This window comes from Scyliorhinus torazame, chromosome 2, assembly GCF_047496885.1.
Source record: "Scyliorhinus torazame isolate Kashiwa2021f chromosome 2, sScyTor2.1, whole genome shotgun sequence".
Taxonomy (NCBI): Eukaryota; Metazoa; Chordata; class Chondrichthyes; order Carcharhiniformes; family Scyliorhinidae; genus Scyliorhinus; species Scyliorhinus torazame.
Window position 1 is genome coordinate 388,111,058 of NC_092708.1, and position 24,009 is coordinate 388,135,066.

The 24,009-nt window shown below is 49.8% G+C and overlaps 1 protein-coding gene across 2 annotated transcripts in view; it reads right to left on the reverse strand.

The window, feature by feature from the left end:
* Window positions 1–2,382: 2,382 nt before the first annotated feature.
* ttc7b (tetratricopeptide repeat domain 7B) overlaps window positions 2,383–24,009 on the reverse strand; it is a 378,370-nt gene continuing 356,743 nt past the window's right edge. For both annotated transcript variants that reach the window (XM_072494039.1, XM_072494049.1), the window contains one exon: window positions 2,383–4,100. In XM_072494039.1, the coding sequence (XP_072350140.1) occupies window positions 3,879–4,100 (222 nt within the window). In that variant the 3' untranslated portion in view covers window positions 2,383–3,878. The remainder of the gene's footprint in view (window positions 4,101–24,009) is intronic.

Sequence of the window (24,009 nt, forward strand, 5' to 3'; positions counted from 1 at the left end):
CTTGGTCAGTAAACTGATCAAATAACTAATATTTACGTTCACAGGGAATTTCGAACAAGAGTGTGCGTGCGTAACTTCAGAATCGGTTTCTAATGTTAATTTTCAATGGGCTGAGACATAGTCCTCGAGTACGCAGAAACACATCCATGGGTAGATATCCTAACTCCATCCTGTGATTATGAGATGAAGGTCACAGACCTGAACATGGCCAGTCTTCCAGAGCTGCTGGTATTCCACTGCTTCATTTTAAAAGCTTGCATACTCTTCTGTATTCAAACCCCATTCCAAAATCTTCATTTCTTGAATACCAGCTCAAGATGGTGCAGCATAAACCGAGACTCGGGATCACAGGCAACGAGAATTCTGTCAAGGTCGTCATGGGTGAAATGGTGATAGATACAATTGAGGGATAATGTGTATACCAGCGAAGGGGATGGTGGATAAAGGGGTGGGGTTATATGTACATGTAAGGAGGTAATGCATTCCAATGAAGAGGAATTAAAAGGAGATTACCGTTTATCAGTTAAATTGAGTTATCATTGAGAATGTCTATTTTCTTCTCAACTGTAGTAATTAGCGTCTCTGCCTCTTCAGGCAGGATAACAAGCTTGGTGCATTCCAGGAGTTTCTGGGATTAACTTGGTATTTATTGAGTGTTTTTCAGGGTACATCCACTTTGGGGGCAGGGAGAGGGGATAGGGCTCAGGAGTGTGTCCACAGCGCTGATGCTCCCCAGGATTGTCACTCATGTCTGTTGGGGGTCACTGGGAGTATACCAGTTTGTTAGGGTGACGAGGGGAGTGATTGGAGTGTACCACATTATCTGTTGGGGGTCACTGGCAGTACACCACAGTTCGTTAGGGTGACGAGGGGAGTGATTGGGAGTGTACCACGTTGTCTGTTGGGGGTCACTGGGACTACACCACAGTTCGTTAGGGTGACGAGGGGAGTGATTGGGAGTGTACCACGTTGTTTGTTGGGGGTCACTGGCAGTACACCACAGTTCGTTAGGGTGACGAGGGGAGTGATTGGAGTGTACCACGTTGTCTGTTGGGGGTCACTGGGAGTATACCAGTTTGTTAGGGTGACGAGGGGAGTGATTGGAGTGTACCACGTTGTCTGTTGGGGGTCACTGGGAGTATACCACAGTTTGTTAGGGTGACGAGGGGAGTGATTGGGAGTGTACCACGTTGTCTGTTGGGGGTCACTGGGAGTATACCACAGTTTGTTAGGGTGACGAGGGGAGTGATTGGGAGTGTACCACGTTGTCTGTTGGGGGTCACTGGGAGTATACCAGTTTGTTATAGTGACGAGGGGGGTGATTGGGAGTGTACCACGTTGTTTGTTGGGGGTCACTGGGAGTATACCACAGTTTGTTATGGTGACGAGGTGGGTGATTGGGAGTGTACCACGTTGTTTGTTGGGGGTCACTGGGACTACACCACAGTTTGTTAGGGTGACGAGGGGAGTGATTGGGAGTGTACCACGTTGTCTGTTGGGGGTCACTGGGAGTATACCACAGTTTGATAGGGTGACGAGGGGAGTGATTGGGAGTGTACCACGTTGTCTGTTGGGGGTCACTGGGAGTATACCACAGTTTGTTACGGTGACGAGGGGGGTGATTGGGAGTGTACCACGTTGTTTGTTGGGGGTCAATGCGAGCGTCAATATTTTGGAGGATTCCCAAGATTGTGGATGAAGCAGCAGTGGTGCTGCCCACTCAGGACGGCCTGGAAACCACTGATGTGCATGACTTTCTATTGCACACAGCCGCTTCAGCGACTAAAATTATAGGCAGCGGACACTGACCAATAAAGACTAGGAAGGTCCCAGATTTGATGGCCAACTGCCTTTAGTGAGCTCAGGGGAAGTCCCCTGATTCCTGGGTGACGACCTCCAGCAATTCTGCATGACTTGCTCAGGAAAACTGCTTCCAACTTTGGCTGAGCTGGGAATGGGTTTCAAATGTGCACTCTCCCACTACATGGCCCTATTCAACAGAACCACCCAGGTAAAGAGAGTTTGCAGTGTGATTACTGTCAATGACAGACCAAACAGTGCTTTGTGCACAGGACTAGTGAGTATCTCAGTCGCAACATGCTGCCCACTGACAACCTTCGGGGCACTTTCTTTGTCAACCAAAGAAGAGCTTTCAACTTCTTTAGACCAATATAAATAAGGATTTATCTATTTAACAGGCCAGTTACTTAGTACTGGAAATAACTGGACAAGTAACTTGTGTAGGATTCTTTTCCTTTAAAGATCACTATTCTAGATTTCCATCAATCATTAGTTGATCCTTTTCACTATATGGTCCCATACGTTAAATGCAGGTAGAAATCAAAGGTGAAAAAGACAGTATTCAGATACACCGGCCAGAAGTCTCGTCCAATATCGGGCGCACAGCCCTACGTTTAAACTCAGTGATTTAGTATTACAACAATTAACAGTCATCGCTTACTGAATAAAGTCCCAATATATAAATAACATACTTACACTGCCTTACATAAATATATATGGTCCATTTGAGTTCAACAACTTTCTGAAATTCATTTTGGCTTGCAGCATGAGTCACAAATCTTAAAGAGAAGCTGAAAATCTGTAACAACTGGGGAAAAAGGCATGAACCAGGGTGAATTTTACAGCACAGAGAAAACTTTGAGAAAAATGGCATCAGGAGGGGGACGACAACAAGATTATCGAAGTGGAACAGCTATTATTTTACATCGCATTTTCTCACTGATTGGCCATGGGAGGTAGATGCGAGGAAATTGATGCTTTCTTCTCCCCAAATCCAGCCTAAATATCCTGCCATCCCAGCTTGGACACAGCACGGGTCGGTGGACGCTGTTTGAAGCCAGCTCTTCAATTCTATTTGCCATTATAGTTTTTAACTCGCTGATTTGTCCATTTGAATTTTGTGTCCTGGAGATTTGGAAAGGGTTGCTCATGGCACTAATGCCTCAGTTGTGGATGGATCCCAAGTCAGAACAACGAGAATTGTTAGAATTGAGGGGTGTACAGAAATGAGCAGGAACAGGGATCTAAACTTCAGATGAGGTCACTTCAGGCTCCAAGGTACACAACAGTGCAGCTCACAGCCTGGACACTTCCGAATTAGATGCAGCGTAAAACTTCCTCTGTCTTGCCTCAACTATGTTCCGTTTCCAAACATCTCTCACCTGATTACATAGCCTATTCTCAATAGAGAAACCCTATCGCACCACCAGGTTTTTTTTCTTACCTCAGATATCCTCTGGTTAGATACGGTGCCAGATTTAGTGGGCACAAAGAGAAAGAAAGAGATAGGTGGAGGTCATCATGTCAACAGAGCTGGGTTGGGAGATTGGAAAAAGGGAGAGACAGATTATGAGATGAAGCTCAGTTAGTACATGAGCTGGATGGTACTGAGGCAGAAACTGGGCAAAGTCTCAGACTGGCCTGCGCTCTCCTGGATTCGGGGAGATGAAAAATGAGGCAGTGACTCAATGCTGGTGAGCAGGGACAAGCATTGAGCAACAGACGTGGGTGCCATCATTCCCCCTGCCTCTTTCACAACTAAACAGCCTTCTAGCAGCCTGTGCGAAGAACAGGCGAGATCCCAGGGGGTGTCTGCAGAACTGTAAACGATGTACGAGGGCAATGGGTGAAATCTTGAAGAAATAAAACGGGCAAGGGTTGGTGGGTGCTGAGGGGGTAAAAATCAAATACGTTCATCCATAGAATGCTTTAATCCACAGTCAAACACACCATTAAATAATGGAACAAAGCTAAGGAGACTGGGAATGGATTGTGCATGGCTTTTCCTTCCCAGTTGGCAAGCTTCATGACCTTTCCCAGATAGCGATAGATATACCACCGGAAGCAAACTCTTCAATTTAGAGTATCCTGGGGATGATGGTGAATGGGACAATGGGGCTGCTGGCTTCCAGCTCCAAAGCAGTGAGGAAACATTCAGTGGCAGCGTTGTCATCACCCTGGGCCTGCAGCACCTCCCCCAGGTTGTTCCATACTTCGTGGGCAGTGGAGTTGACCTGCACAGCATCGCGGAGGATCTTCTCAGCCAGATTGTACCGGCCCAGTTGCTGAAGGACCAGCCCCTGCAACAGGAAGAGAAGGGGGAGAAGTTTAACTGCTAAGCTCCTTTGTAAAGTGGAAAACATAACTAAGACTATTTTTAACATGGAGCAACGTGTTTACTGAGAATATCAGAAAAAAATAGAATCAAACAGCTCAGAGAGACTTGAATTTCTATAGCACCTTTAACAACCTCAGGATGCCTCAGTGCGTACCACAATCATGACACACTTCTTTGAAAGCTAGTACCATAGCGAAATGCCGCAGTCAATTTGTGCACAATAAGCTCTCACAAACAGGAATTGGACAACTAGCTTTTGTGATGTTGAGGGATAAATAGTGGCCAGGGTATGGGAGAAAACTCCAGTTCTTCTTTTACATCCAACCAAGAGGGCAGATGGGCCTTGATTTAATGTCCCGTCAGAAATGTGGAATCTCTTGACAGTGCAGCACTCCCTCAGTATTGCACTGGAGTGCCAGACTGAATGTTTGGGGCATCTTCTAACTCTGAAGGGAGAATGTTACCACTGAGTTGCAGTTGACACCATTGAAGCCCATCGAGCTTGAGCCAGCTCTTAGAAAGAACTATCCAATTAATCCACACTCCTGCGTTCTCATACCAAAAAGTTTTTAAAAAAGCAAAATAATAGAATATGAGTGAAAATTTCAGTAATATAGAACAGATTGAAAGAGCCTTAACAAGTATACAAAAAGGAAGAGTAAAGTAAACATCTGTCTCTTAGAAGCAGAAGCAGGAGAAATTATCATGGGGAAATGATGAAATGGCAGGCATTGAACAAATATGTTGTGTCTGTCTTCACAGTAGAAGGCACAAGTTACATACCAGAAATAGAGTGTAACCTAGGAGCTAATAAGAGTGAAGAAATTAAGGTAATTAATATCAGTAGAGAAAATGTATTGGAGAAACACAAGGGACTACAAATCCCAGGGCCTGATGGCCTGCACCGTAGGCTTCTAATATTGATAACTGCATAGACAGTGGGGGTCTGGTCCCAGCAGATTGGAAGTTTGCAAATGTTACACCGCTATTCAAGAAAGGAGGGAGACAAAAAACAGGTTATCATAGGTCAGTTGGGGAGGCACAGTGGTTCACACTGCTGCCTCACGGCGCTGAGGACCCAGGTTCGATCCCGGCCCCGAGGACCCAGGTTCGATCCCGGCCCCGGGTCACTGTCTGTGTGGAGTTTGCACATTCTCCTAGTGTCTGCACAGGTCTCACCCCCACAACCCAAAGATGTGCAGGGTAGATGGATTGGCCACGCTAAATTGCTTCTTAATTGTAAAAAAATAATTGGGTACTCTAAATTTATTTTTTAAAAAATAGAGATCAGTTGGCCTAACATCAGTCATTGGGAAGGTGCCAGAATCTATTAAGGAAGCTGCAACAATTGATTAGGAAAAGCATAGTTGGATCAGACAAAGTCAGCATGGCGTTATGAAAGAGAAATCCTGTTTGACGTTTTTTTGAGGATGTAAGGTAGATCAAAGAGAACCAGTAGATGTAGTACATTTGGACACAAGATGAGGGCTCATGGAGTTGGGGGTGATGTACTATCATGGATAGAGGATTAGTTAACAACAGGAAGCAGAGATTAGGGATAAATTGGGCATTTCCAAATTGGTAGGCGGTGAATAGTGGAGTGTCACAAGGATCAGCGTTGGAGCTTCAGCTAGTTACAATCTATGTTAATGACTTAGATGAAGATACTTGAATAATGTATTGCTGTTTGCTGACAATACATAGCTAGGTGCGAGTGTAAGCTGCGAGGAGCACACCAAATGGCTGCGAAGAGGAGGTATAGATTGGTTAAGGGACGGACGAGGTGACAGATGGCAGTATTTTGGGGAGGAAATTAGAGGTTATTCACTTTGGTTGTAACAATTGAAAAGCAGAATAATTTTTATAAGACCTGAAACATTTGGTGAAGATCAGAGAGATTCGGGTGTGTCTGTACAAGAACACAGATACAGCAAGCAATCAGGAAAACAAATAGCACCAAGAGGATTGGAGTAAAAGAATACTGAAGTCTTACTACAGTCTTACGGGGTTTTGGTGAGACCACTTCAAGATTATTAGAATGAGGAGATATGGCCCGGTGGTCATATCACTGGACTGGTCACTGGACTGCAAAGGGGAGGTGGCACAGTGATTAGCACTGCTGCTTCACAGCTCCAGGGATCCGGGTTCAATTGATCCCAAAATGGGAAATCAGCCTCGTATTATACCACCGATTGTTAAGGAATGCTCTTTCTCAATAGGTACAAATTTTAGGAAATTATTAGGATTTATATTGGGAAGCTTTTGTTCATAGAGAATAATCAGTACTTGGAATGAGCTTCTAGGTAAGGAATGAGACCAGAAAAGCTGTTAAACGATAAGATGTAGTTGGATGGGCCAAGTGGCCGTACAGGTTTGTATACATTTTCACGTATTACCTTTACATTGGTGGGATTGTGGGCAGAAGAGAAATAGCACAGTAAATGTAGACTATACAATGCAAATGAATTAATTTTACTCCCAAGGTAATACACCCCCCCCATTGCCATCATTAAGAAAAAGGGAAGAAGGCGGATATGGGCCCGATTTTCCGGCTGCGTTGCGCTCTGCTGAACGACTGGCGAGGTTTCCAGCGAGCCTCCACGCCTCGCGGGAATCTCCAAAGTCCCGTGAGACATCACAGTTGGGACCCTGCCCCAAATGTGCGTGACCAAACGGTGCTCCCGGGAGGAGGTCGTAAACCTACTTACGGCCTACTCACGTGGGATCCACCGGCCTTCCTCGATTCTTCGGCCTCCCCAGGAAGGCTGCAGCCAGGCACTCATCAGTGGTGGTCCACACAAACGTGGACTAGGCAGAATGACACCCAGGGGGGTCTCCCAGTCCATCGGAGACCCCTGGTTGGTCAGGGTAAGTGCAGAGTGGCTCCATGGCCCTCCCTCTGGAATGCGAGCGCCTTGGCACTGCCAAACCAGCAGGAGCACTGCCTGGATGGCAGTGCAAAGGTGCCCAAGTGCCAGGGTGGCACTGCCAGGGGGCAAAGTGGTCCATGCCCATGAAATGAGGGTGGGGCAGGGGGGGGTTTGAAGTGTGGGAGAGTGCAGGGCAGGTAAGTAGGGGCCTTTAGGAGGTTGGAGGGGTGATGGTTGGGGGTCCTGGAAGGGAGGGGGTCCTGTAATGGGGCTTGGAGGAATCTGAAGAGGGGGACTCCCCATAGTGGGGTGTCCTCACTTGGGGGGTGTGGGGTAGTGTCCATGTGTATGGGAGATGACACTGCCCATGATTGGGACGTGTGGGGGACCCACAAGCTCACTGAGAGATCTGGGCCGCCTTTCAAAATGGCGACCCGATCTCTTGAGTTCAGCTCCCCAATGCTAAACAAAATTCTTTAAATGTGAGCTAAACCAGTGAGAAACGCCCCAGGGCCCAGAAAAGTGGCTAAGGGTCATTGATGAACGGTGGGGAACTTGCCAGCAGAGCCGGCAGGAAACTCCTGAGAAATCCGCCACAAATTAACTTCGACATTTTTTGGGAGACTCGCGCCCGTGGTTCATGGCGCCAATCGATACTCAGTAAGCCCTGATGCAGAGTGCCCATTGGGGGGGGGGGAAACAAGTTGGGCCAGGATTATGTCATGATGCTGTTCAAAGTCAAATTGGCCGCTGAAACTTTTCGCCCATTTTAAAAGTAAAGAATGACCATGAGTGGCGCTGGGAGTGGCGGTGGGAGGAGAGGAGGGGGCAACAAGATGCCTTTGGAACGGCAAGTCTGATCAGAGTAGGTGTCGCCCGTTGGGGAAGGTAGGACACACATGGGATACAAAACTCAAATTAACAGCAACTCACATTTATATAGCGTTTTTAATGGGCGAGAAAATATCCCAACATGCTGTAGGGCATTGTGAGGCAAAGGCATTGATAAAAGAGTGTCGAGGTGAGGTGTGGTGGGTGGGGGTTGTGGAGAAGGGGAGTTAATTGAGAACTTAGTTGAAGTGGTGGGTTTTAAAGAGTTAAAGAGGGAGAGATGGGAGGGAAAGGTCAGATGGCAGTGGCTCGGTGGGAGATGGCATGGCTACCAGTACCAAACAATGGGAAAAGGAATGCACAGGAGACTGGACTCAGAGGAATAGGGAGTTCAGGGGGAAGCATAGGTCATGAAGGCGAGGATGAGAATTTAAAATTCGGATCGAGGGACCAAAACCAACACACAAACATACAAAATACAAAGATTTTAAGCCTGCAAAGAATGGTTAAACTTAATGATGACAGTTTAATTAACCAAAAAAATACATCATTTAATCCAAACACTAAACCTTAACTGAATGCTATCCAGCAGATATTAACACAAGTTGCAATGCCTTGTGTACACAATGCATTGGGAGTCTAACATGTTTTAATTTATCTCTCTCCCAATGTCAACATTTATTGACAATTCCACCTTTCACTCGCTCCTCGTTTTACTTCTGACAGACAGACTGCACACAAAGAGTTATGTGGTGAGCTGCCGAGTGAAGATCTTTTATAACCCACCCACGCCAAATAAACATCTCTCCCGAACCATTGCAGAGAGATTTGCAGAGTGGTTGTTAGGATGCAATCCGTTGCGTGGCAACGTCTTAAATCACCATCCAATTGTTTAAATCACCATTCAATCGTGTCAGTTTAAAGGGTTGGTTCCAATTGCGATGGGGCGTCATCAGTACAAAGTGGGAACGATTCAGACCTGGGCCAGTGGGAAAGTGATTATAGGGGGGGGGACTCTAACCAACCACATTTCAGCTTCAACCCTCCAACAGTACGGAAAATGTATTCCTGTGGATTTGGCTGCCAGTTAGTGGGGGGTGGGGTTTGTTGCTATGGTTGCCAATTCTGGTTGAATATATTCCTGGAGGTCTCATTGCATGAGATTCCTGTCTCCCACAGCCCTGCTCCCACCATCAAAGAACAATCCAGCACAGGAACTTTGGCCCTTCAAGCCTGCACTGATCATAATGCCGGTCTAAGCTAAAACCTTCTGCACTTCCGGGGTTTCTATTCCCACCCTCTTCATGCATAATCATCAAGATGCCTCTTAAACGTCACTATCGTATCTGCATCCCCCCCCACCCCCCCCCAGCAGTGCGTTCAAGGCAGTCACCACCCTCACTTGCCTTGCACATCTCCTTTAAACTTTCCCCCTCGCACCTTAAACCTACGTCCCCTACTAATTGGCTTCTCCACCCTGGGGAAAAGCTTCTGACTATTCACTCTGTCCCTGCCACTCAATTTTGTAGACTATCAGGTCGCCCCATAACCTCTGTCGTTCCAGTGAGAACAAACCGAGTTTATCCATCATTTCCTCATAGCTCATACCCTCCACACCAGGCAACATCCGGGTAAACCTCTTTTGTACCCTTTCCAAAGCCCATCCACACCCTTCTGGTAGCGTGACACCCAGAATTGAACACTATACTCCAAGTGTGGCCTAACTAAGGTTCTATACAGCTGCAACATGACTTGCCAATTTTTATACTCAATGCCCCGACTGAAGGCAGGCATGCCGTATGCCTTCTTGACTACCTTCTCCACCTGCATTGCCACTTTCAGTGATCTGAGGACCTGTATGCCCAGACCTCTCTGCCTGTCAATACTACGAAGGGTTTTGCCATTTACTGTATAATTCCCACCTAACTTAGACCTTCCAAAATGCATGACCTCACATTTATCTGGATCAAACCTCATCACAATTCTCCTCCCAAGTCTCCAACTGATCTATATCCTGCTGTATCCTCTGATAGTCCTCATCGCTATCCGCAATTACGCCAACCTTTGTGTCATCCGCAAACTTACTAATCAGACCAGTTACATTTTATTCCAAATCATTTATATATACGATGAACAACAGAGTCCCAGCACTGATCCCTGCAGAACACCACTAATCACAGCCTTCCATTCAGAAAAGCACCCTTCCACCGCTACCCTTGGTTTTCTATGATCGAGTAGTTCTGTATCCATTAGTTTAAATTAAAAACATTTTTTTAAAATAAGAGTACCCAATTTTCTTTTCCAATTCAGGGGCAATTTAGCGTGGCCAATCCACCAACCCTGCACATCTTTTTGGGTTGTGGGGGTGAGACCCAAGCAAACATGGGGAGAATGTGCAAACTCCACACGGACAGTGACCCGGGGCCAGGATCAAAGCCAGGTCCTCGGCGTCGTGAGGCAGCAGTGCTAACCATAGCGCCACAGCGTGTCCGCCCCTGTATCTGCTAGTAGCACAACATGCCCCATCGTCACAGCGTCCTGCATTCCTGTGGTAAATCTTGAAGAAAACTGATCCCTCGCTGGCTGACGAGATACATCTTGACACTCAGGTCAAATAGCCTTTGGCACCATCTCCAATATTGTTATATATGGAACAGAAGTGATTAAACAGAAACATTGGGTTGAATTCTCTGCCAGCCGAACACTCCTTTTTGCCGGCAGCCTGGGGGTTTCCCGACGGTGTGGGGCTGCCCCACAATGGGAACCCCATTGACCAGCCGGCGAAACGGAGCATCCCGCTGACGTGCTGAAGGAGAAATCTGGCGCGGCGGGACGGAGAATCCAGCCCATTATTTTTACTGCTCCATTTCACACACCAGTGTTTTGGAGATTACATTTTCAATCCTTGGAGATTCCAGGCCATTCCTGAAGTGTTCTCAACCATAATTGGAGCCCATTCCATATCCATCTTCTATAGACTAAAATGGAGGAGAATTCTTAAGGAGCACTTATTGAAAAATGTTTCCTCTCCTCCAATATCTATTTAAAACAGCCGAGGTAGATTCTCACAAGGGAGTGCAAGGCTATAGGGGATAGACAGCCAAATACAAATCTTCTTCGGAAGAGGTAGAAATGTGATGGGCTTTATGCTGCTGAGAATGGGGAGGGTGGGGAGCAAAACTGAAGGTCAGGGAAAGGTTGGAGGGTAGGAAGGATTTCTTTAAAAAGATGTCAACTTAAGTCTGCGTCCTCTGGTTACCGACTCTTCTGCAAGAGGAAACAGTTTCTCCTCATTCAGCTCCATTAAATTCCCCCTTAATTATCTCTGCTCTAAAAAGAACAATCATGGCGTCTCTCGTCTCTCCAGCTATAGGAAGTCCCTCATCTCAGGTAACTCTCTTCTGTAGCCTCTCCCGAGGCATTAGCAATGGAACACTCGACGCACATTCCTGTCCTAAACGCAGAAAATACACCGCATCTGTGGAGAGGGAAGCAGAACACCAGCCCATTGTTCTATTATTTATTGTAAATAGTTAATGTTGCCTTTGGTTGGGGGGGTCAGAAACATGGAGGTCAATTTTAAAATGTGCAGAGAAAAGTAAAGTGGAAAGTGTTTATGCAAAAGTAAGATAAAATTTGATAAATATTTGGTGCTGAGCAGGGTTATGGGAAAAGACAAGGCAGTAGGAATAAGTATTGCATTATCCCACAACCAACATCATTAAAAAGTGATTATGTAGTCTTTATCTCATTGCAATTTGTGTAAACTGTCATTTCCTATATTAGAAACATGTGACTACACTTCAAAAGTACTTCATTGGCTGTAAAGTGCTTTGGGACGGCCCGAAGTCATGAAAGGTGCTGTCTTAATAATAATAATCTTTACTGTCACAAGTAGGCTTACATTAACACTGCAATGAAGTTACTGTGACAATCTCCTAGTCGCCACACTCTGGCGTCTGTTCGGGTACACAGAGGGAGAATTCAGAATGTCCAACTCACCTAACAGCACGTCTGTCGGCACTTGTGGGAGGAAACCGGAGCACCCGGAGGAAACTCACCCAGCCACAGGGAGAACGTGCAGACTCCGCACAGACAGCAACCCAAGCCGGGAATCGAACCTGGGACCCTGGAGCTGTGAAGCAACTGTGCTACACACTGTGCTATTGTGCTTGTCCTTTGTTTGGTGTTGTAGCAGAGAGTGACCATGTTAACACAACGGGGCGAACGCTTCCTTCTGTCCTGTAAACATGGTCTTGCATGAAAACAGTTGGACTAAGGGAAACGTCAAATGGGTCCATTAATTTTGGCATCAGTGACTTCCAGGTCAGTGGGTTTAAAAAAAAATTGCTTTGCTTTTTTTATTTCCAAATACCCACCACTTTAGGTCTCTTCAATCCTCCCAACGATTTTACTGAACAGGGGAAAATGCTTTAAATTAAGAAACTGTCTACTCCGTCAGAACTTTCTATCCTCCTCGGTAACAAATACAGCACGGGACACCTCGTTAACGCAATGTGAGATTATAACATACAAGTAAGGTGTGGAAGAGGAGGGAGCAGTTCAAAGAACGTTTAGTCCTATCTAAACGCCATGGGAGCCACACAGGCAGCATGACTTATCTTGAGAGAGAGGTTTTTGTTTCATGTAAAAAGACTACCTGGAAAGTGAGGTGATGCAAAAATGTGCAATTAAACTGCACTCGCTGTGCTGATGGAATGTTGGCCTTTACCTCAAGGGAGCTTGATTACAAAGGGGAGGAAGTGATGCTTCAGTTATACAAAACCTTGGCCAGACCCCATCTGGAGCACTGTGTTCAGTTTTAAGCACCGAACCTCAGGAAGGATATTTTGGTCTTGCAGTGGGCACATGTACACAATCATCAGACTAACACTTAAATGTTGCAACAACTTGGGTTGTGCTTTCTTGTATTTATCTCCAAATTTGCAGATGATACAAAGTTGGGTGGGACGGTGAGTTGTGAGGAGGATGCAGAGATGCTTCAGCGGGATCGGACAGGCTGAGTGAGTGGGCACATGCATGGTATATACAGTATATTGTGGATACATGTGAGGTAATCCGCTTCAGTAGTAAAAAAATAGGAAGGCAGATTATGATTTGAATGGGTGTACATTGAGAGAGGTGGATACTCAGCTAGACCTTGGTGTCCTGGTGCATCAGTTGTTGAAACTAAGCGCTCAGGTACAACAGGCAGTCAAGAAGATAAATGGTATTTTGGCCTTCATAGCAAGAGGATTTGAGTATAGGAAGAGAGATGGTTTACTACAATTGTATAGGGCATCAATGAGGCTACACCTAGAGTATTGTGCGCAGTTTTGGTGTCCTTATCTGAGGAAGGATGTTCTTGCTATGGAGGGAGTGCAGCGAAGACTGATTCCCGGGATGGTTAGGATTATATTCATTGGAGTTTAGAAGAGTGCGAGGGGATCTCATAGAAACGTACAAAATTCTACCAGGATTATACAGGGTAGATTCAGAAAGAATGTTCCCTCTCGATGGTAGGGGAGTCTAGACTAGGGGTCATAGTTTGAGGATAAGGGGTAAACCTTTTAGGACTGAGATGAAGAGAAATTTTTTCACCCAGAGTGGTGAATCTGTTGAATTTGCTACCAGAAAGTAGTTGAGGCAAAAAGTGTAATTTCAAGGAGGAATTAGATATAGCTCTTGGGGTTAAAGGGATCAAGGGATATGGGGGGAAGGCGGGATCAGGGTATTGAACTTGATAATCAACCAAGATCATAATGAATGGCGGAGCAGGCTCGAAGGGCCTCCTCTTGCTTCTATTTTTCTGTGTTTCTATGTTGAATATTGGGACTGAGGGGGTGATCTGATTGAGGTGTTTAAAATGTTAAAAAGAGACTTCCGGTTGCGGCTATGCAGAGCTAAGTCGCACGTTCGGCAGCTCCCGCTTGGAACGGACTTTTGGGCTCTTTTCAGGGCCCCCAACGGCATTTTTTCGACATTTCCCGGTGTGGGAAAAAGACTGCAACATTCCCCCGACAGTGTATGGCTTGGACCAGCAGCGGGGCGACTAAAAAAGTGGTGGTGAACCGAAAGAAAGTGCGAGGGAAGAAGTGCAAGATGCGGCGGACGGGGACCAGGCAGCGTGGATGCAGTGGGCGCAGGAGCAGCAGGAGGTTATCCAGCGCTGCTTCAGGGAGCTGAAAGTGGACCTGCTGGAGCCGATGAAGCTTCTATTGAAAAGCTGCTGGAGACCCAGACGGCCCAGGGGGTGGCGATCTGCGAGGTTCGATAAAAGATCTCAGATAACGAGGACGAGATCTTGGGCCGAGCGGTAAAGGTGGAGGCGCACGAGGCGCTCCACAAGAAATGTCAGGAACATAGAACATTACAGCGCAGTACAGGCCATTCGGCCCTCGATGTTGCGCCGACCTGTGAAACCACTCTAACACCAATCTACACTATTCCCTTATCGTCCATATGTCTATCCAATGACCATTTGAATGTCCTTAGTGTTGGCGAGTCCACTACTGTTGCAGGCAGGGCATTCCGCAACCTTACTACTCTCTGAGTAAAGAACCTACCTCTGACATCTGTTCTATATCTATTTCCCCTCAATTTAAAGTTATGTCCCCTCGTGCTAGACATCACCATCCGAGGAAAAAGGCCCTCACTGTCCACCCTATCTAGTCCTCTGATCATCTTGTATGCTTCAATTAAGTCACCTCTTAACCTTCTTCTCTCTAACGAAAATAGCCTCAAGTCTCTCAGCCTTTCCTCATAAGATCTTCCCTCCAGACCAGGCAACATTCTGGTAAATCTCCTCTGCACCCTTTCCAATGCTTCCACATCCTTCCTATAATGCGGCGACCAGAACTGCACGCAATACTCCAAATGCGGCCGCACCAGAGTTTTGTACAGCTGTAACATGACCACATGGCTCCGAAACTCAATCCTCTACCAATAAAAGCTAACACACCGTACGCCTTCTTAACAACCCTCTCACCCTGGGTGGCAACTTTCAGGGATCTATGTACATGGACACCAAGATCTCTCTGCTCATCCACACTACCAAGAATCTTACCATTAGCCCAATACTCTGTCTTCCTGTTATTCCTTCCAAAATTAATCACCTCACACTTTTCGAGGAGATGGAGAATCGGTTGAGGTGGAAGAATCTGCGGATCCTGGGCCTCCCGGAGGAGCTGGAGGGGTCGGACGTGGGGGCCTATGTGGTCACCATGTTAAACTCGCTGATGGGAGCGGGGTCCTCCCAGGGGCCTCTGGAGCTGGAAGGGGCCCATAGAGTGCTGGCGAGGAGGCCCAAGGCTAACGAGCTGCCGCGGGCGGTGCTGGTGCGGTTTCATTGGTTCGCTGATCGGGAGTGCGTACTCAGGTGGGCCAAGAAAGAGAGGAGCAGCAGGTGGGAGAACGCGGAGGTTCGAATATATCAGGACTGGAGCGCGGAGGTGGCGAAGAAGAGGGCTGGGTACAATCGAGCGAAGGCGTTGCAGCACAGGAAGGGGGTGAAGTTTGGCATGCTGCAGCCGGCGCGACTGTGGGTTACCTACAAGGACCGGCACCATTATTTTGAGTCCCCGGAGGAGGCGTGGGCCTTTGTTCAGGCCGGGAAGCTGGGCACAGACTGAGGGTCGGGATGGGTGGTCGGGCGTGGGGATGGTCGGGGATTGTTGTTATTGTGTTACATTTTGAGGTGGGGTTCTTTGTTCTTGTTTCTTTTTGATTCGGTGTGGGTGGTTAGGGTGGGTTGGGCACTGTTTTGGTTGGGTCTGTTGGGTGGGCTCTTGGAGGGGGGGGCAAGTAAACGGAGAAGGAGTGGATGGCCGGTAGGGGGGATGGGGCCCCGCGGGGGAGGGTGAGGCCCGAGTCGGGGGTGAGGGGACTGGACCTGTAAAAGGAGCTGCGTCAGAGGAGGCGGGGCCGGGCAGGTGGAAAGTGCGGGCTTTTTCCCGCGCTGGAGGTTGGAGGGGGCGGGGCCGGGGCAGGGAAGCGCAGGTTGTGTCCCGTGCTTGGGATGGAAGGGGGAGGCGGTGAGCCTGCTGATGGGTAATGGAGGGGGGGGGAGCAGTCCCACAATGGGAGTCGAAGGAGAGGCGGGAGTGGCCGGGGTCAGCTGACTGAGTGTAATGGGGGGAGCAAAGCAGCTAGGAGGGGTCCTAGCTGGGGGTGGGGTGGGGTGGTGTAACAGGGTTGCTGCTGCTATGGTCAAGGGGGAGCTGGAGCGAGTAGAGGGGGTTGGGACGGGGGGTCTGCCGCCGTGGGGAGCGGGCCGGGAGTGGGGTGCGGGTGCGTGGCTGGCCGAGGACGGGTTATGGCTACTCGGCGGGGGAGGGGGGCGGGTAGCCCCCTGATCCGGCTGATAACCTGGAACGTAAGGGGACTGAACGGGCCGGTTAAACGTGCCCGGGTGTTCGCGCACCTGAAGGGGCTGAAGGCGGATGTGGTCATGCTCCAGGAGACACACCTGAAAGTGGCAGACCAGGTAAGATTAAGGAAGGGGTGGGTAGGTCAGGTGTTTCATTCGGGGCCGGATGCCAAAAATCGGGGGGGGGGGGGGGGGGGAGGCGATTTTGGTGGAAAAGAGGGTGTCGTTCGAGGCGTCGAGCATTGTGACAGACAATGGTGGCAGGTACATAACGGTAAGTGGTGAGCTGCAAGGGGAGAGGGTGGTGCTGGTCAACGTGTCCGCCCCGAACTGGGACGATGCGGGTTTTATGCGGCGCATGTTGGGTCGGATCCCGGACTTGGAAGTGGGGGGCCTGATAATGGGGGGGGGACTTTAACACGGTGTTGGATCCGGCACTGGATCGCTCCAGGACGGGTAGGAAGCTGGCGGCGGCTAAAGTGCTGAGGGAGTTTATGGACCAGATGGGAGGGGTGGATCCTTGGAGAGTTGCAAGGCCGGGGGCTGGGGAATTTTCATTCTTCTCGCACGTTCATAAGGCTTATTCCCGGATCGACTTTTTTATTATGAGCAGGGCGCTGATAGCGAGAGTAGAGGATACCGAGTACTCGGCAATAGCCATTTCGGATCACGGCCCGCATTGGGTTGACCTAGAGCTGGGGGAGGAGAGGGACCAGCGCCCATTGTGGCGCTTGGAGGTGGGGCTGTTGGCGGACGAGGAGGTGAGCGAGCGGGTCCGAGGAAGCATAGAGAGATACCTGGAGGCCTACGATAACGGGGAGGTCCGAGTGGGGATGGTCTGGGAGGCGCTGAAGGCGGTGGTTAGGGGGGAGCTGATCTCCATTAGGGCCCATAAGGCAAGGAGAGAGCAGAGGGAGAGGCTGGTGGGGGAGATGGTGAGGGTAGACAGGAGGTACGCGGAGGTGCCGGAGAAGGGACTGTTGAGGGAGAGGCGTAGCCTCCAGGCCGAATTCGACCTGGTGACCACCAGGATGGCGGAGGCGCAGTGGAGGAAGGCCCAGGGGGTGGTTTATGAATATGGGGAAAAGGCAAGCCGGATGCTGGCGCATCAGCTTCAGAAGCGGGACGCAGCTAGGGAGATCGGGGGAGTTAAGGATGGGGGAGGGAGTGTGGTGCAGAGTGGGATTGGCATCAATGGGGTCTTCAGGGACATTTATGAGGAACTATCGGTCCGAGCCCCCACTGGAGGAGGGAGGGATGGGCTGCTTTCTGGATCAATTGAGGTTCCCGAAGGTGGAGGAGGGACTGGTGGCGGGATTAAGGGCCCGATTGGGCTGGAGGAGCTGGCCAAAGGGATAGGGAGCATGCAGGCGGGGAAGGCACCGGGGCCGGACGGTTTCCCGGTTGAATTCTACAAAAAATATGTGGTCCTGTTGGGCCCGTTGCTGGTTAGGACCTTCAACGAGGCAAGGGAGGGGGGGGCTTTGCCCCCGACGATGTCCCGGGCACTGATCTCCTTGATCCTGAAGCGGGACAAGGATCCCCTGCAGTGTGGGTCTTACAGGCCGATTTTGTTGTTAAATGTAGATGTCAAGGTGCTGGCGAAGGTCTTAGCCACGAGAATTGAGGATTGGGTGCCGCAGGTTATCCACAAAGATGAGACGGGGTTCATGAAGGGGAGGCAGTTGAACGCGAATGTGCGGAGGCTCCTGAACGTTATTATGATGCGGAGATAGTGGTGGCGATGGACGCTGAGAAGCCCTTCGATAGGGTAGAATGGGGGTACTTGTGGGAGGTGAAGAGGTTCGGGTTTGGGGAGGGGTTAGTCAGGTGGGTTAGGCTGTTGTACGAGGTCCCGATGGCGAGTGTGGCCACGAACAAGAGGAGGTCTGAGTACTTTCGGTTGCATCGAGGGACGAGGCAGGGGTGTCCCCTGTCCCCCTTGCTCTTCGCACTGGCGATTGAACTCCTGGCTATGGCACTGAGGGAGTCGAGGAACTGGAGGGGGCTGGTGCGGGGTGGGGAGGAGCATAGGGTGTCGCTCTATGTGGACAACTTGCTGCTATATGTGGCGGATCCGTTGGGGGGAATGCCGGAGGTAATGAGGATCCTCAGGGAGTTCGGGGATTTCTCAGGGTACAAGCTCAACTTGGGGAAGAGTGAGTTGTTCGTGGTTCACCCAGGGAACCAGGAGAGGGGGATTGGTGAGCTCCCACTAAAAAGGGTGGAGAGGAGCTTCAGGTATTTGAAGGTCCAGGTGGCCAGGAGCTGGGGGGCCCTGCATAGACTTAATTTCACGAGGCTAGTGAAGCAAATGGAGGAGGAGTTTAAGAGGTGGGACGCGTTGCCACTGTCCCTGGCGGGTAGGGTGCAATCAGTCAAGATGACGGTGCTCCCAATGTTTTTGTTCCTGTTCCAGTGCCTCCCCATTCTTATCCCGAAGGCCTTCTTTAGGCGGGTCAACAGGAGCATAACGGGGTGGGCATGAGGGACTCCGAGGGTGAGAAGGGTGTTCCTGCAGCGGAGTAGGGATGGGGGGGGGGGGGACGGGGTCGACTGGCGCTGCCCAACCTCTGTGGGTACTACTGGGCCGCCAATGTGGCGATGGTGCACAAGTGGGTGATGGAGGGGGAGGGGGCGGCATGGAAGAGGCTGGAGACGGCGTCTTGTGAGGGTACGAGTCTGGAGGCGCTGGCAACGGCGCCGCTGCCACTCCCTCCAATGAGGTATACCACGAGCCCTTGGTGGCGGCTACCCTCAAAATCTGGGGACAATGGAGGCTGCACAGGGGGGAAGTGGGGGCCTCGGTGTGGACCCCGATACGGGGGAACCACCGGTTTGTCCCAGGGAGAATAGATGGAGGGTTTTCGGGGTGGCACAGGGCAGGGATAAGATGGTTGGGGCACCTGTTTGTGGATGGGAAGTTCGCGAGCCTGGGTGAGCTGGAGGAGAAGTATGGGCTCCCCCTGGGGAACGCCTTTAGGTATCTACAGGTAAGGGCGTTTGCCAGGCGGCAAGTGGTGGAATTCCCGCTGCTGCTGCTACGCACGGTACAGGACAGGGTGCTCTCGGGGGTGTGGGTTGGAGAGGGGAAGATCTTGGCAACATACCAGGTGATGCAGGAGGAGGAGGAGGCCTCGGTGGAGGAGCTGAAAGGTAAGTGGGAGGAGGAGTTGGGGGAGGAGATCGAAGAGGGGACGTGGGCGGTTGCCCTGGGGAGGGTGAACTCTTCCTCTTCATGCGCGAGGTTCAGCCTCATACAGTTTAAGGTGCTGCACAGGGCACACATGACCGGGACAAGGATGAGCCGTTTTTTTTGGAGGTGAGGACAGGTGTGTTAGGTGCTCAGGGAGCCCAGCAAACCACACCCATATGTTCTGGGCATGCCCAGCGCTGGAGGAGTTTTGGAAGGGCGTAGCGAGGATGGTGTCGAGGGTGGTAGGATCCAGGGTCAAACCGGGCTGGGGGCTCGCAATATTTGGGGTTGCAGGGGAGCCGGGAGTGCAAGAGGCGAAAGAGGCCGGTATTCTGGCCTTTGCGTCCCTGGTAGCCCGGCGGAGGATTCTTCTTCAGTGGAAGGATGCGAGGCCCCCAAGCATGGAATCCTGGATCAACGATATGGCGGGGTTTATTAAATTGGAGAGGGTGAAATTTGCCTTAAGGGGATCGGTGCAAGAGTTTTTCAGGCGGTGACAACCATTCTTGGACTTCCTGGCAGAACGGTAGACAATGGTCAGCAGCACCAGCAACCCGGGGGGGGGGGGGGGCTCTATTTTATTTTTGTTTGTTTACACTGGGGGATCTGAGGGGGTGTACATATTTACTATGTTTGCTATGCGTTAATTCGGGGTGTTAAGTTATTATTTATGTAGGGGGGGAGGGGGGCACGGGGTTGTTCTATTTTGTTTTGTATTTAATTCTATTGGGTTTCTTTTACATTTTGTTGTTGATATTTTGTGAAAACTTCAATAACAATTATTTATTTTAAAAAACGTTAAAAAGATTTGATGGGGTAAATATAGAGAAACTATTTTCTCTGGGAATGAAATATAGAGCATGGGGCGAGAAAGTTAAAAATAGAGGCAAATCATGCAGGACCGAAATCTGGAAGAACTATCTTCACACAAAGGATAGTCTCTTCCCCAGAAGCTGTGGATGCTGGGTTAATTGAAATTTTTAAGATAGAGTGAGAGTTTATTTGTTCAGTAATTAAGTGACATACATCAAGGGTTGATAGGGAGAATTTGAAAAACCCTGAGCCTTGTGTTATTTCAATAAGACATGAACAGAGCAGGGATCATGCGATGTGAGCGCGGAGCGGCAGTGTCTTCGCAAGCACCGGCTCTGCTCATCTTTCAATCTTTAATTTTATTCGTGTGCACATCTTTTTCTTGTCTTTTCTTGGTTTGTATAGTTAGTGCAACGTACCAAGAGTTGTTGGTCAGTGTTTTAGCATTATTGAGTAGAGCTGAAAGGCTTTAATCCACGGTGATTCATGGTAGCTGGAAGGGCTTGGGGTGGGGCCCTGTCTTTGGTGGCACAGTTACTTTTAGAAGGATTCCTGGCCTGATGATACGGTGTTCATTGGCAGATGATGTCTGCCAGCGATGAAGTTGATGTCTGAATAGCTTGACATTACAATGCGGGTTGTCAAAGCCCAGTTTCAGGAGGTCTGAGGTATCTTTATGAAGACAGTGGTGGCGCATGATGAGATTCTTGTGGCAAAGGGAGAATTGCCCCTGGTGGGTAACCGCCTCCACATGGTTGAGGTCCTGTTGTCCATCCTAAGGGGTGCAAATGAGGACGAGGGGAAACTAGTGAGGAGCCCTGCTGAGCCCGGTGCCTCCGGTGAGATAGTGGAGACGTTCCTGGGTTTGAGGACTGACTGGCATGTTTTGGGAATCTCGATCTGGAGGGCAGGCAGCTCAAATTCGATGGAACACATTTAATCCTGTCTTTGAATCCTGGGGTCGGGATCACCTTCCAACCTCTGGTTCTGGTCTTTGAATCATAGAATCCCTACAGTGCAGAAGGCCATTCGGCCCATCGGGCCTCCAAAAGAGCACTCAACCCAGGCCCAAACCCCTGCCCCAACCCCGTAACCCCACCTAACCGCTGGACACTAAGGAGCAATTTACCATGGCCAATCCACCTGATCTGCACATCTTTGGACTGTGGGAGGAAACCTGAGCACCCGGAGGAAACCCATGGAAGAATGTACAAACTCCACACAGGCAGTCGCCCGAGTTCAGAATTGAACCCGGATCCCCGGCGCTGTGAGGCAGAAGTGCTATCCACTGTGCTGCCCGTGTCATCCTGTTCATGATCTTCTCCCTCCTAATTATTCTTCAGACTGAGTGAGGTATTAAGAGTCATATCTATATCCTTCTTAGTTTTGATGCAGGCGAATGGTGGTAGTGTTGGAAGGCAGGCCTTGGTGGCTCCGACGAGCACAGATTGATTTTTTTGTTGGTTTTTGGGTGGCTGAATCCTTTCCTGAGTTTGGTGGTCTCGAGTTTGGTGGTCTCGAGTTTGGTGGTCTCGAGTTTGGTGGTCTCGAGTTTGGTGGTCTCGAGTTTGGTGGTCTCGAGTTTGGTGGTCTCGGGTTTGGTGGTCTCGGGTTTGGTGGTCTCGGGTTTGGTGGTCTCGAGTTTGGTGGTCTCGAGTTTGGTGGTCTCGAGTTTGGTGGTCTCGAGTTTGGTGGTCTCGAGTTTGGTGGTCTCGAGTTTGATGGTCTCGGTGGTTGGGGCGGGGTCCCGCTGTTCCAGGGGTGGCCGCTCTGATGACCCTCCCATCCTAGTGTGGGTTTCCCTTCTGTGTCTCTGACTGGGACCAGGCTATTCTCCTCTTGAGTCTTGACCCCAATGTGGTCTTTTGTCCTGTTGGGGTGGTGTTGGTGACTCGATGATTTGTTTTGTCCTTGCTCCTGGGAGGGGGGAACGGGGTTGTTTGATTCTTCACTCTTCGTTTTTATTCGTGCTCTCTTTTTACTTTCTGTGGGAGACGATGGATTGTTAACTTGGGGTTTGGTTGTGCCTGGTCTTCTCCTTGAATTTGCCATCTGCCATGTCGAACATGAAGGTGACTGCCTGTTCCAGTCTGGGTCTGGGGGAAGAGATCCAACTGCACTGTAGGATGCTAATGGGTGGAACATTATCGCTCTCGAAACCAAAAGCCAGTTTCAGAGAATAAACATCCCATTTGAGAGAATTGTGGAGGAAGGTCACATGACTCAAGTGACCATTTTGAAATCTTTATATTCCTTTGACAATTAAGAAACTCTCAAGAGTGCTGCTTTGACACCAACTGGAACCTCCGCAACTCCCGTCTTAGCAAACAGCCAGCAGCCATCCCAGAACTCCTCAAAACCTTTTTTTATAATAATCTTTATTGTCACAAGTAGGCTTACATTAACACTGCAATGAAGCTATTGTGAAAAGCCCCAGTCGCCACACTCCGGCGCCTGTTCGGGTACATTGAGGGAGAATTCAGAATATCTAATTCACCTAACAGCTTGTCTTTTGGGGTTTGTGGGAGGAAACCGGAGCACCCGGAGTAAACCCACGCAGACACGGGGGGGGGAACGTGCAGACTCTGCATAGACAGTGACCCAAGCCGGGAATCGAACCGGGTCCCTGGCGCTGTGAAGCCACAGTGCTAACCATTGTGCTACCGTGCTGCCCTCCGTTTAAATGTTTCTGACCATCACCTGCCAAGCGGTCTAAGCACAGAAACTCCGTTCTGATGCTTTGTCATTCATTTTAAGGACTCTATATGTTGCAGTCTCTAAGCAGAAACTCATCTAGATTGAACTCCCCCACAAAGGAAACACCCTCTGGATTTAGACATCTCGGACTTCTGAAATCATGCAAATTAATATTAATGGTTTTTGTTGTTGTTGCCCATAGTTTTAAAATCTTTCTCTTTTCTACCCCCCCATTCAGTGTGTGGGTGTGCGTGCGTGCGAGAGAGAGAGAGAGAGAGAGATTGTGAACACATTCCTCCTGGGTTTGAATCTGAGTAAACTAACCGTCAGAGTTAATCATAATGTGAGTTTTCTGAGAGTAGTTATTAAATTGGATTACACAAACTGAGGGATTGGGGAAACGTCACAGTCTACTTTAAAAATAATTCAACACCACCACTGCTCAAAGACAGATGGGGAGAGGATAGAGAAGTTCAGTTTCTCTCTCTCCTGTCCGTAACACTTGATGAACTCCCGTCGGCCTCAACCAAGGTTTGACCAAAGAACATTGGGCCCGATTCTCCCCCCCCCACGCCGGGGGGGGGGGGGGGGGGGGGGGGGGGATGAATCGCCAGGGCGCCGCGTGAATCACGTACGCCGCCCCGACCCCTGCATGTGATTCTCCCACCCCACGGAAACCAGCGCCGCGTGATTCGCACCGGGCCGCTCGGAGATCCGGCGAGCGGCGATTCTCCGGCCCGGATGGGCTGAGCGACCGCTACGACACGACAGGTTCCCGTCCACCCCTGGTCGCTGCCGGCGGGAACTCTGCGGGAACGCTGGGGGGAGACGGGACTGTGGGGGGGCTCCTTCACCAGGAAGGTCTCGCCCACGATCGGGGCCCACCAATCGGTGGGCCGGCCTCTACCCCCCCGGGTCTACCTCCTTGCGTGCGCGGCCCCAGAACACCGCGCCATGTTGGTAAGGGGCCGGCGTGCGTAAGACGTTCCCCGCGCATGCGCAGGATGGTGTGGCCCAACTGCGCATGTGCTGGTTGGCGCGGCGCCCATTTGGTGCCGCGTAAGGACGCTGGAGCAGTGTGAACCGCTCCAGCACC